The sequence below is a fragment of the Pseudochaenichthys georgianus genome, chromosome 16 (assembly GCF_902827115.2).
Source record: "Pseudochaenichthys georgianus chromosome 16, fPseGeo1.2, whole genome shotgun sequence".
Classification (NCBI taxonomy): domain Eukaryota; kingdom Metazoa; phylum Chordata; class Actinopteri; order Perciformes; family Channichthyidae; genus Pseudochaenichthys; species Pseudochaenichthys georgianus.
Genome location: NC_047518.2, coordinates 17,237,112 through 17,249,405, shown reverse-complemented (window position 1 = coordinate 17,249,405; position 12,294 = coordinate 17,237,112). Strand labels below are relative to the sequence as shown.

The window sequence follows — 12,294 nt, the reverse complement described above, 5'->3', positions numbered from 1 at the left end:
GGAATTTAATTCCATCCATATACATGCATAGCAACAACGTTTTAAGAAACATTTTCTCCCATAATCAGGACATTGGAATGATCATTTTTACATCAGTATCCCCACTGACCTCCCGCCCATCTTGTTCGTCAGCAATAAATTCTTGTACAACTTGTTTTTTTTCCCTTTGGGGTTTACAAATAATTATATGCACAGTCCCCATTTCATAATACTGCTTTTCAGTAATGTTCCCTCATTTACAAAGTATTGCATTGAGAGCAAATGTCCAAAAGGGAGACCAAAGTGTATCATCAAACAGAAATACGAGTACTATACAAGAATGCTGTCATCCTCATGAAAACATCCACATCTGAGTTGAAGAAAAGAGACGGGGACAAACAGCCACATATGTATGCAAAGCCATGTGTGTATGCCAAAATGTGAGATGCAGGGTTGTGCCTGGTTACCACCCCCAAATGGTGATTTCTTTTTTTTAAGGCAAACAAGTCATTAGTAGCAATCTGCAATTGACATTTTGAGCATATACATAAACTGGTACAGCAAATAAGAATACACAAGTGCCTCAGTAGCTATTTTTGTATTGTCTATTTGTTTCATTGAGCCTACACTACAGTGTAAACAATATGTGTGCTACACAAGAATGACTATACAATAACATTACAAACAACTCTGATATAAATTTCCTTTTGAATTTAAATTAAGATCACTACTTCTATTAATACTGATTGTAAAATAAATTAATGTGAAAGTGGCACCAATATTATTCTTGATTCATTTTTCTTTTCTTTTTCTTTTTTAACCAATGGTTTTTGCATTATCAAGTCTTAAAACAATGAAAGAAGAAGCTTCTCTTGATTGTCCACAAGCAGCGTATAGCACTGCGTGATGCACTATTCCAGACACAACAGTGTACCAAAACATAGGAGAAAAAAGGGGGTCAAAGTTTGGAAGGGAATAGGGCTGGGGGGAAGAAGAAGAAGAACGTGTCTTATTCTTCTCAACTTATTTGACATGCTCTGCAGCATGTGATGAACAGTAGAACTTCTTGTGGGTAATAAAGTTTGACAGGTTGTTGAACTGGATATCACAGAGGCGGCAGTACTTGCCACTTCCGGAGCCGTTCACACCTTTGTTGGTTGTGGGCGGCGCCTCCTCGCTTGGAGACTTGGAGGAAGGCGACATGTTCTCGTTGGAGTCGCCCTGGTTCTCGGTGGCCCACGTGGGTGAAGGGTTGGGGGGCTGGCCGTCTGGCTGATTCTCCTGCTGTGGAGGAGCCGTGCCTGAACGCTCCTCGTTCTTGTGCCCCCCGTTGACGATGACCATGCCTCGGTTTTTGGGCAGTAGGGGTAGGGGTTCCTTGCCGGGGTGGGGGCAACCGTTAGCAGCAGGCGACTGGGCCTGCTCTCTGGTTGTACCTGTCTCCCCTCCTCCCGTGCCTCCTCCCCCATTAACGCTCTGCTCCTGTTCGCTGGCCTCTCCCTGCATCGCTGGTCCGCCAGTCACATAATCAGTTGACTTTATCCCGAAATACGGCGACAATTGCTCGGGACCTTTCATCTTCTTTATTGCTCCGGGATAGAGGCAGTGGGAGAGAAACATATTCTTGCTCTCGTCTTTTGATGGGATGAGCTGGGGCTCAGCAAAAGTTTTGGTTCCCGGCGCGGGCCCCAAGTGAGGGGGGAACATGCCTCCATTCTGCAACAACACCTTCCCATTGCCATTCTTCTCACATTTGCCCGGGCTCTTATCGTAGACTTCATCTGGGTTGTTGTTGGCTTCAATCTTCACATCGGGGAACATGGTCGTCTCCAGGCTGCCAGTCTCGTTCTGGTGTTGAGTGGCGGTGGCAGCAGCAGCAGCAGCAGCAGCAGCAGCGGCGGCTGTTGCAGGGCAAAAGTTCTGTTTGTGCGCCAGGTAGTTCTCCACTTTGTTAAAACTTATCTTGCACACTGCACATTCGTGATAGTCCAACAGTCTTTTAGGGGAGCTACATGTCTTGTCAGAGGCTGGCGAACACTTTTTGCTGAGATCGATGGGAGTGTCCAGCTCCTGTTGCTCCCCTGTATTGCATTTGGGAGCCATGATAGGTTTAGTGACAGTCAGAGAGGCCTCCAGGTGTTTGGGTACCATACCAGGGAAGATGTCACACCGCGGGTGGAAGCGATCTGCTAGGCTCTCTACTGCTTCCTGGGATGTACAAGGGTTCATTGGAGGAACCCCGAGAAAACCTGGCTGACCCATGGGCCTCTGGTGCTCCTGGTCAGGAAGACACATCTCATACATCTTCCTGCGCTTACGGGCCCTGATGGTTCTCTGCATGGAGGGGACCTTGTTGCTGGACATGCGTTTCATGGGTGGGTCATGACGGGTGGCACAGTAGTACTGCTTGTGGACCATGAAGGTCTCGTGGCGGCTGAAGGTGATATTGCAGGCCTCACAGACCGTCTTGTTTGGGTCATTGTCACTTTCCACCAGACCAGTAGTGGGACTTTTTCCCTCCAAGGGCTGGCCATTGAGCCTCTCTTCAGCCCCAGTTGGGGTAGAGACCTTCTTCACCTGTCCAGCTAGATCCTTTTCTGGCCCTTTAGCCCCAGCATTGATCATGTCCAACACATTGGAGGTCAGACAGGCGGACTGCATGAGGTGGTTGTCGGCGTCCGTAGGGTGGCAACCGGTCAACATGTTAACAGAACTGTGCCCACTGTTGGGGCTCACCGCCTCTGGAACCTTGTCTGAGAGGGCGGAGAAGTCGGGGGACTTCGTCATGTGTTGCCAGCGGCTGTTACAGTAGTGCTTTTTGTGGACCAAATAGTTGTCTAGGTTGCTGAAGGTGATATTGCATTCGAAACAGGTGGCCCCCTTGGGCATAAGAGGACTGTAGATGACAGGGGGGTAGTTGTTCCCTCCGTGGCGCAGCCTCCGGTGAACTAGCTCTGACATTTTAGCAAGAATCTCAGAAGCCTGTGGGACTACTGAAATGTCTTGGGAGAAAGCAAACTGAGACAAGAAGGGGCCCATGGGAAATGTAGGCATGTTATGCTGCACAGGGGAGGAGGCCAGTCGGGGGCTGGAGGGCTCAGACTTGATCCTAGTGTAAGAAAAACTGGCTTTGCTGCCTGGGTGAGCCTCTCCCTTCTGAAGGGACAGCATGGGCTTCTTCTCCGCCTTGTCAGCCTCTCCGTCTGTGCTGGTCTCCTTGTTGAGGGCCCCTTTGGGACTTCCCAGCAGAGCATCCTTCCTGTTGGCCAGCTCAGCGCGGGCCTGCTGCTTCTGCTGCTGGAGGCTTTCCTCGGGCCCCCTGGGGGAATGCTCGGTGCCGTCGCCTTCCCTGTGAAGTTTGCTACCGTGCCCATGTAAGTCCTGATGCTGTAAGAGTTCCCTGTGGCTCTGGAAGCTGATATGGCAGTGATTGCATCTGAAGGCCGCCTGTGACAGGTGAGACATGATGTGATGCTGGAATGTAATAAGAGAATCTGCCGTGTAGTTACAGATTGTGCATTTCAAGCTGGTGCCAGGAGGGAGGCTCTCTTCCATTTTGACACCTGTGAAGGAGATAAAAGGGAGAAATGCTCAGAATCTCGCCTCCCACTTCTCCTTTAGAGTTAACTCTCGACACCATCAAACGCTCATGCAATATGCCAAGCTTATTCCCATGCACTCGATTTCTTTTTTGTTGCTCAAGGATAAACTGTCAACTATGCAAGCTGACAGCAGGATATGTATATTTCTGAAAGGAAATGACAGTCATTTTGTTCAAACCTGTGTTAAACTCTGTCCCTGGTTGCATTCCGATAATCCAAAAATCAGCTCCTAAATTCTAACCCTATCGTCTATTCCTTGACCTCTGAGTGAAACGTCACGGGGTTAAGGGATAGTGGATAGGAGAATTCAAAAGGACTTAGGAGAAGAGACTGCAGTACTTTAGAGAATCCGACTGCACTTTCACTATCCGACGTGTTTATGATGCGCCAGCGGACGTCATGAATGTGTGTCTGCTGCTGTGGGGGAACTATGGAAACTACCGTTTTCTATACAGCGGACTACAACATGGATGTTTAATAAGAACGAGGGACTACTGTAAACTCATCTAGAGACTCTGCACCGTGCTCTGATGCTGCTGCTTTGCTTTATGAACGTGGACAACAGAGAAACATATTCTTCATGACCAAAGTTGGAATTGAAATAAACAAGGAAAGTGAAACTTATGTTCGTCACCCTCTCCCTCCGGTCCACATTAATACAAATGATCCCAATACGTATGATTGTATGAACTATGAAAATATCTTAAAATCAATACAAATGTATTTATTATAAACGTTAGTCCTTAACATCTATCACTGTGTATATCACCATTCAAACATCTTTTAAAAGTTGAACAAACCCCACACAGCTCTGTTAAATGTTGATGTTATTTGATCATTACAGTAAAAACTAACGTTCATATTTCTCTTGTTGATTATAATACTGATTAACGTTCAAAACAAAGCACTTTGGCAACTTACCACACAAGTTTTAAAAAGCTTAATAAGCACCGTAACTTTCATGATATAATTTCTCGGTCATAATCGGTTGTTTCCGTGAACGGCCGACTGTTGAGTGACGGCAAATGCTGTGGCTGCAATGCATTGTGGGGCAGCATTTTCTCCTCTCCTTTCGGTTAGGGAGGTCCAGTGGTTCCTAAGCTAAAGGAGGTTATAAAGGAAGTTTGAAACCTCCTTTCCTTTCATTTGGAGAATTGGAACGGCACTTATCATGGCTGCCACTGAGGGACTTCCGGGTCATTTCACTTGGCTAGGAAGGTTCCTAAGCTAAATGGACTATTGGAATGCAACCAAAGTGTATATTTTTCTAAAACATCTTACTTAAAAAATGAATTGAAAGTAGCCACCTTCATGAATTGTCATATGTAAAAATGTGTAATCTATTATGTTAAAGAGTGTTCTGAATCCATGAAACTCACCACTGTGTGAGGTGCTCAGGTGTATTTCCAGGGCCCTGGCTCCAGAGAAGGTCTTGGTGCATTGTGGGAAGGGGCACAAACTGGGGGTTTGGTGGGGGCCGCTGTCGTTTTCCTCCACCACCGTCTCTGGCTCCCTCTGTCGCCCGCTGCAATAGTACATCAGATGGGCCTGCAGGTTCCTCTCACTCCTGAACCAGATCCCACATGCCTTGCAGGGGAAGATGTCCTCTGGAGGGACAAGGAAAGGGACAAAGGGTACAGGATATCAGGACATATAGCACACTTTCATATTTATGCATAAGTATAAAGATAAAGAGCGCACACACACACACACACACACACACACACACACACACACACACACACACACACACACACACACACACACACACACACACACACACACACACACACACACACACACACACACTCCTCTTCTCTACAGTTCTGACTCTCAAAGCCTGCGTTTAAATCCTCAGCTGCTGCATATCGCTGTGTTGCTACCACTCGGTTGGTGCCCTTTCTCAAGGGCAAACAAGAACACTGGACCATCTGCTTACAGAAGCCTCCCTGTCGAGCTGAACCCAGATAGCCCTCACTAAGTAAACAAACACACTATTTGCATGAGGCGTGTATTTTGCAATTAACACGTTAGTCCGAGCCTCAGTGTGTTTATGTGAACCCAAAACTTGAAGGTCGATGGCTCTTATCTCCGGCGCAGAGACTCATCTGGGTTAATCTACGCCCGGCGGAGACGACGCTCCTTGTTAAGCAGGTGACTGAGTGCAGGCTGTGGAACAGTGTGTGTGTGTGCGAGAGAGAGAAGGAGAGCATGCATGTGTGATTGTGGGAACAAAGCATGTCTTGCTGGTGTTGATGCACAGACACTCACTGTTCACGATGGCAGTGGGCAGGATGGAAGCCATGGCGGCCTGCTGGGGCAGGAGCTGGATGCCGTCCAGCAGCCTGGCTGGGTACATGCCCTCGCTCAGAGACATGTGGTTCACCGCCTGCAGACGCGTGTCAAAGTCCACCGCAAACGCCACCAGCTCCTCGCCCTCCATCATGTTCTTGGTGGTGGTGCACCATAGTTGGCCACCTGGACAAAACAGAAATAGACGAGAGATTAGAACCGATGCCCCAAGAGAAGAGCATGTACTGCATGTATACGTGAGACTTAAATGTCAAGGCATTATGCAACATAAGGAATATATTTGTGTGCACAATATCTCAAAGACTCAATGGTGTGTTGCATAACAGTATGTAGTGGAAACATGAGTGGAATTTTTTTTCTCTTCCCCCTTAAGGTATACAAAAATGACATGTAAGTGTTTCGGCAGCAACATGTCTTTCCAAAAATGATGGCCCTTATTTCTCAGAGGATGCTGTCACAAGTTATTCAATGCTATGAGTACTATAACACCTCCTTTGTTTAGGAAATTCTGAAATTCACAGACAGATATCTAAAAAAAAACATCCCAAATACAACTATGCAACTAAAGGTACATATGTAAATGTATTTTCAAAAAGAGTGAACAAATCCTTTAAAAATGTCAATTTTTTCTGTCAATCAAACGTCTTTTAGGCTCCAAGCACTGATATCCAGAAGCCAGGAAAGCCTCAGCTGGGGTAAACTGTAGCCCACAGTGCTGTTGTCAGCTAGAACACTGAGACAGGTCCTTCATATTATTAGATTGTTGTGTTTTGGGATTAAGCATTCCTCTGAAATCTTCTGAACATATTCATTAAGTCAGAGGAAGGGGGAGGGTGCAGGGGGAAGGAAGGGAAAGGGGGGTAGAGGGAAGAGAGTGAAGGTTTTAGCTTAGATAATATTTATCTCAGCACATGACAGGCTTTTCAGCTGCACTTCATTTTCCATTGAAGAGATTAAAGTTTTTAATATGACTATTTACAGAAATCTGGCGGGGGAGATAACAACAAACTATGATACGCTCATGCTAAATGGCAGAATTAGGACATTGTTTCTGAGGAAAGCTGGACAATTAATTAAAGCACGCTGTTAGCTTTCAAAGATGTGCAAACATACCGACGGAGTGTCAGGCTGAGAGGGGGACATGTGATTTGAGCCCTGGCTGATGTGGAATAAGGAGAGTCCTGAGGAGAGGTGTGCAGGCAGGGGGGATGCGGCTCGAAAAGCCCCCGCACATGTGGAACACTGATTACTCTTGTTTACACAAAACCTGTGAATCACTGGGTTTAAAACCACCCTGTAGACACGGTGAAGGTGCTCGAGGACTGAAGGAAAACAATCCACTTTGCTGTGGATTTGCTAGAAATGGGAAACTACAGTTAGGGAATTATACGGTGGCCGACAGGGGCAAACGCACTACAAGAAACGTAAGGAGAAACGCGCTGCACGTAAAATAATGATGCAAATGTTAAAAACACAAATGTGCCAACACGTGAAAATTAAATAAAACATCTTCACTAACATCCAAAAACACGCGCAGCATTCACAAAACATTCATTAACTTGACGAAACATGCACAGGGTTTACTAAAAGCGCTGCGTATACAAAACGCTGCAATAACAAAACGCTGCAATAACAAAACGCTGCAATAACAAAGCTCTTAATTAACAATGACTATTTGGAAAGATATCTCATCACTCCTCCTAGCACAACGGAAAGGGAACACTCAAGGTGGCGCTCATAGCTGGGACCGGAGAGCTTGTTGATAAATAAAGTTGGACCACTGTCACTGGAAGCTTATGTACATTTGATTGGCTTATTTGAACTATGTGATTGCATGGTTCCTCCCGGTATTATTGCAGATCTGCTGGAAGCTACAGTAGCTAGCTAACTATAATATGACAACAACATTTTTTATTTGCAGTGTTTTATGTTTGCAGCGTTTCGTTTATGCAGCAACTTTAGTAGATGCTGTGCATGTGTCGTCAAGTTGGTGAAGATGTTTCTTCATTTTCACATGTTTTGGCACATTTGTGTTTTTATATTTGAATTGTTTTTAAAAGTGCAGTGCGTTTCTCCTTATGGAAGTTGTTGGGGCTGTTGTAGCGCATTTGCCCCTGTCGACCTCCATAGAATGAGCCTCTACACGATTTCGGCAAGCTTTATGTATAAATTACCTTTCTGGACAGAATAGCCCCATTATTTTTATGTAAAATTGAATATTTCAGATTTCACATCACTGTTTTGATTAAACTCTTTTCCTAGCCCTCCCTATCTGCTGGTGAAGCACTGAAAATTAAACCAGCACAAACGTGTCAAAGGAGTGAAATAGTATTAAAATATGCTATCTTTCAAAGTCCCATTTGTGTGCAGGCTTCCTCCCCGTAAGTGTATGTGTGTGCGTGTGTGTGTGTGTGTGTGTGTGTGTGTGTGTGTGTGTGTGTGTGTGTGTGTGTGTGTGTTTAAAGAGCAGTGCCTATCTGTCGGCCAATCTGCTGTGACGAGACACACACTTCAGGCCGCTCCACTTCATCGTTTTGATTCTGTCATACCACACACTGCCTGGAGAGGCCCCTTTGAATTTTTATCTCCTAATTAAAATAACAAAACTCCTCTCCACTGTCTGCCCAAGTTACCATCAAGGTAGATACAAACTGCCACTGACAATGGCGGGGGGAATATATCGCAGTCACAGCCACAAAAGTTTCCCTCTGAATGGATCTTTTAGTTCACACGCGCTCTGCTTACAAAGAGAATTACGAACTATAGATACCAATCAGTGTCTTTTTTAGATCAATCCATATCAAAGATACTGTATGCTCTCCTCAGCTGAAATAAAATGGAGTCTGATGGAAGTGTTTTACTGCATTTTGACGGCGGAATAAGCACTCAGATTTGCATCCCTTAAGCCAAGAATGCTACAGATCCATCTGTTGTGTTTGAGAATGCTGGAAGTGAGTTTTAGGACTGCGTGTCCCAGTTTTACTGAGCAACACCAAACACTGAGGCAGCACTTGTAACAGTCGCTCAACCAAGACAAGGTAGTAAGGAACATGTGCAGTAAACATTTCATCAAACTGCAAATCCGAGATATTCCTTTCTATTTTTGACAGTTTTTAATGGATTTTTCAGCATTTTGGATGTTTTTTCTACTGTTTTCTGAAATGCATCGTGATCCTGCATAGCTTCACATCAGTATTTTACATTTAGAAATATAAATGTGTGATTCACCGTGCCGTCGTAACACCCAAACATACCTACAGCACATTATGTCCGTGTCATTTCCATGCACATAGAGATACATGGTATAGAAACCCGACAGCACAGGGTGTCAGGTGGGCAACAAAACAACCCGTGAAGGAGCTGTCCCCTGAAAGATTGGTCATGGCTGTTTCCCTCTGACAGCCTTTCCATGACAGGTGATTTTAATCACAGGAACACAGGTGAGCCACCTATAACAATGGCATGAAAGAGGGAGCGGGGAGGGGGGGTCAAGAGTTAGAGCGGTGGTGAAAGTGGGGGAAAGGCTGGGAAAAGTGCAGCTTGTGATTTGCACTTGTTTGCCTCGCTAACTGTCTGCAGTGAGCTGCCTTTGTGCAGTGGCCAATGCAGTTAGAATGAAGGCTATTGTCTAAATCCTCCTGCAGAGCACCTGATAAAAGAATAAAGAACTATGACATATTCTAAAAACAATGGAGGAATTAAGGCGAGACAATAGGCCAGCTGCCTCATTAAAACAATCAAAAACGGCATCCTGTACGTAGTCCAGATAATTAAAAACCACTGCTTCCTACGGTCTCTCAATACATATCCACCGGCTCACTGAGGCCCGAGACGGTGGCTCTGCTGGCTAAATGCCCTCTTCCCTCTCGCCCCTTTGATTAATGCTTTATTTGAACGTGCAGTTGAAGATGAACATATGAAGGAATTCATGAAACAAAATTATAATGCAAGCCCTTCCCTTTCCATAAGTACTTATAAACTAATCAAATGTCTCAGGATGAATCACAGGGACACGGGGCTTGTGTCGCCTCCCCTTTTGCCTAAAGCCCCCCGAGAGATTTCAAAGTGCAGGCATCACAGGGCATTTTTTAATTTTCTCACTTTAAATGACTCTATAAGAAAAGGGATGTGTACAGTATCTGTATGTGGGGGGGGAGGAGGCAGGGGAGAAAAGAGCGCCAGATACTTGAGCAGGAATACAAACATTTTTGGCTCCCTGCGAACCGCTACCACCGTATCTTAATGAAGCCGCAAACAAATCTCTCACGCCTCGTGCAAAAAGCTGAGAGACAACAAAGCGGGGCAGAAAATAACAGAAGGGCCCGGATAATTAAACTGGCCTGAAGACAGGTATTCAAATGTTGGTGTGTAAACAGCACAACTCTTTAATAGTTTAGCTGTAAAATGCGTAGTTAAGCACATCAGCACTTGCCTCTCCCCATCTGTCCAAACACATTACGGCTGCAGAGGCCATTACAGCGCCGGAGTACACTGCACGACAGACACATATTATGGGGAGGGGTTTCAATGGGGCTTCTGGGAAAACTGTCCCATTGGCATTACCTGGGTGCATCACAGGGTCATGTTTTAGTTTGAAAAATCAGTCATTTTCCTTTGTCGAGCCTGATTTATTCAGTGTTTCCCTTTGGTTTGGTGATTCTGCTGCTTCAAGTTCCCCTCTCCTTCTATTGGCTGCTTGCTAACTGCTGGTCTTAATTGTGAAGTGGGGCTCGCGGCGCCTGCAGCCACAGAGAGGGTTGTAATTAAAGACCTCTACTCTTCTTGTCTTCAAATCAGCTCCAACTCCTCCTGGTCAAATGGGAACAAGCTTCGTCGCACCTGCGAATATCAAGTAGCTGTTACCACCTCCTTTTTTTTTTTAATTTAACAATCATACCAGGAGTAAATTACAACTCCCCCCCCTCTGAATCTTGTGAAAATATTTATCGTGGATGAATAATATCTGTGTCTGCACCTGACAGTGCTGCGACAAACAAAGCCTTCCTCATGAATACTGGTAAATATTTGGACTGCATCATCACAGTGGAACACATTAAGAATGACTCACAGCAGAGAGGGAAAACGCTGAGTTGGAGAACATCATTCACGGGGTCAAACAAGCTTACTATTATTGACGGTACGCTAAACTAGAATTAGCTGACTCTACTTTTATTTCACTAAGGCACTGACACAGATTGAGTCTCTCCTACGCTCCATCCACCTCCTCCTCTGGTTCATGTTCTGTGCCGGCCACTAGGAGGCACTCTTCTCATGCTCTAGCTGCAGCGCTGTTGTTGCTGTGATGATGCAGAGCGACTCAGACATGGCAGAGCTGGAAGTCGACAGTGAACATCCTCGCAGGTAAAGATCTTACTCTCAGGAGAAAATGTATTTGCATCAATTTTGACATGTTTTGTCTCGATTTTGGCCTTCAAATTATGTTTTTTAAGCAAAAATCTGGGACAAAGAAATCTCAATTCTTTAACGTTTAATAATCTTTTTTTGCTGCATTTCTTTTGCAGCACACATTAGGCATCCCAATCATTTTATATTTCAAAGATTCTCAAATCACATCCACAATTCTGCTATTTTTCCAGAGAAATAAATACCGTTGAGTAAATATGTGTTTACTTAGAACTCGTCTGGTCGTCCCTGACACCCCCCAAACCCCCAGATTTCCCCTCCTTTTTGCACTACGGAGCCACACTAATTTTAGCATCAAGTGTTTTGCAGATATAGCCAGTGTGCAGAGCTCATAGATGGCCTCGAGCGGATGGCACACGGGTCAGAATCCACAAATTAAAAAGTCCTCCCAGGGGAGCCTGGAACACGCCGCTGTCTCTATAGCATACATTCACAGGCAACAAAGACATAAAAGCAGCACAGCACCGAACAATGTCATCCAACACTATGAACTGTTTGAACACACCAAAACAGTTGTGAACAAAAATCTATCAATGATGTGATTCAGCACATGATTTAACGAGTACAAAATTAAATGTATCACTTTGAAATTAAAAGAGCCTACTAGTCTCTGGAGACTGGTGTAGCTTTTTCAATAGGCAGGAGGATGTTTGCCTGCTAATAGTGTTGTAATCATTTTGATAGAGGAGAACAAAATGAGAATTAGCAGAGCGCACTGGCAGTTTGAATATTTAAATATGAGTTTATTATACAAATTTCCCACTGAAATTCATTAAATGTGGCGTGTTATTTTTAGAAAAACTATTTATGAGGCACATTAAAATCTGAAATAATTACTAAACAAATGAAATGTTTGAAATGAGGACCCTTTTTGCTTTGCAGGTAACACACTGTGCTGTCAGAGTGAGTCGCTGCAAAGCAGTTCTCCTCATTAGCTGCCACACAGTAAAGTGGAGGGCCCATTAGAGCTGAGACT

The 12,294-nt window shown here is 44.9% G+C and overlaps 1 protein-coding gene across 1 annotated transcript in view; it reads right to left on the bottom strand.

Moving 5' to 3' along the window:
* Window positions 1-89: 89 nt before the first annotated feature.
* Window positions 90-12,294, bottom strand: part of zfpm2a (zinc finger protein, FOG family member 2a) — a 127,385-nt gene continuing 115,180 nt past the window's right edge. Inside the window, exons 6-8 of the mRNA XM_034102132.2 lie at window positions 5,853-6,059; window positions 4,961-5,188; window positions 90-3,542 (exon numbers count right to left, since the gene is read on the bottom strand). Of these exons, the coding sequence (XP_033958023.1) occupies window positions 1,003-3,542; window positions 4,961-5,188; window positions 5,853-6,059 (2,975 nt within the window). The 3' untranslated portion in view covers window positions 90-1,002. The remainder of the gene's footprint in view (window positions 3,543-4,960; window positions 5,189-5,852; window positions 6,060-12,294) is intronic.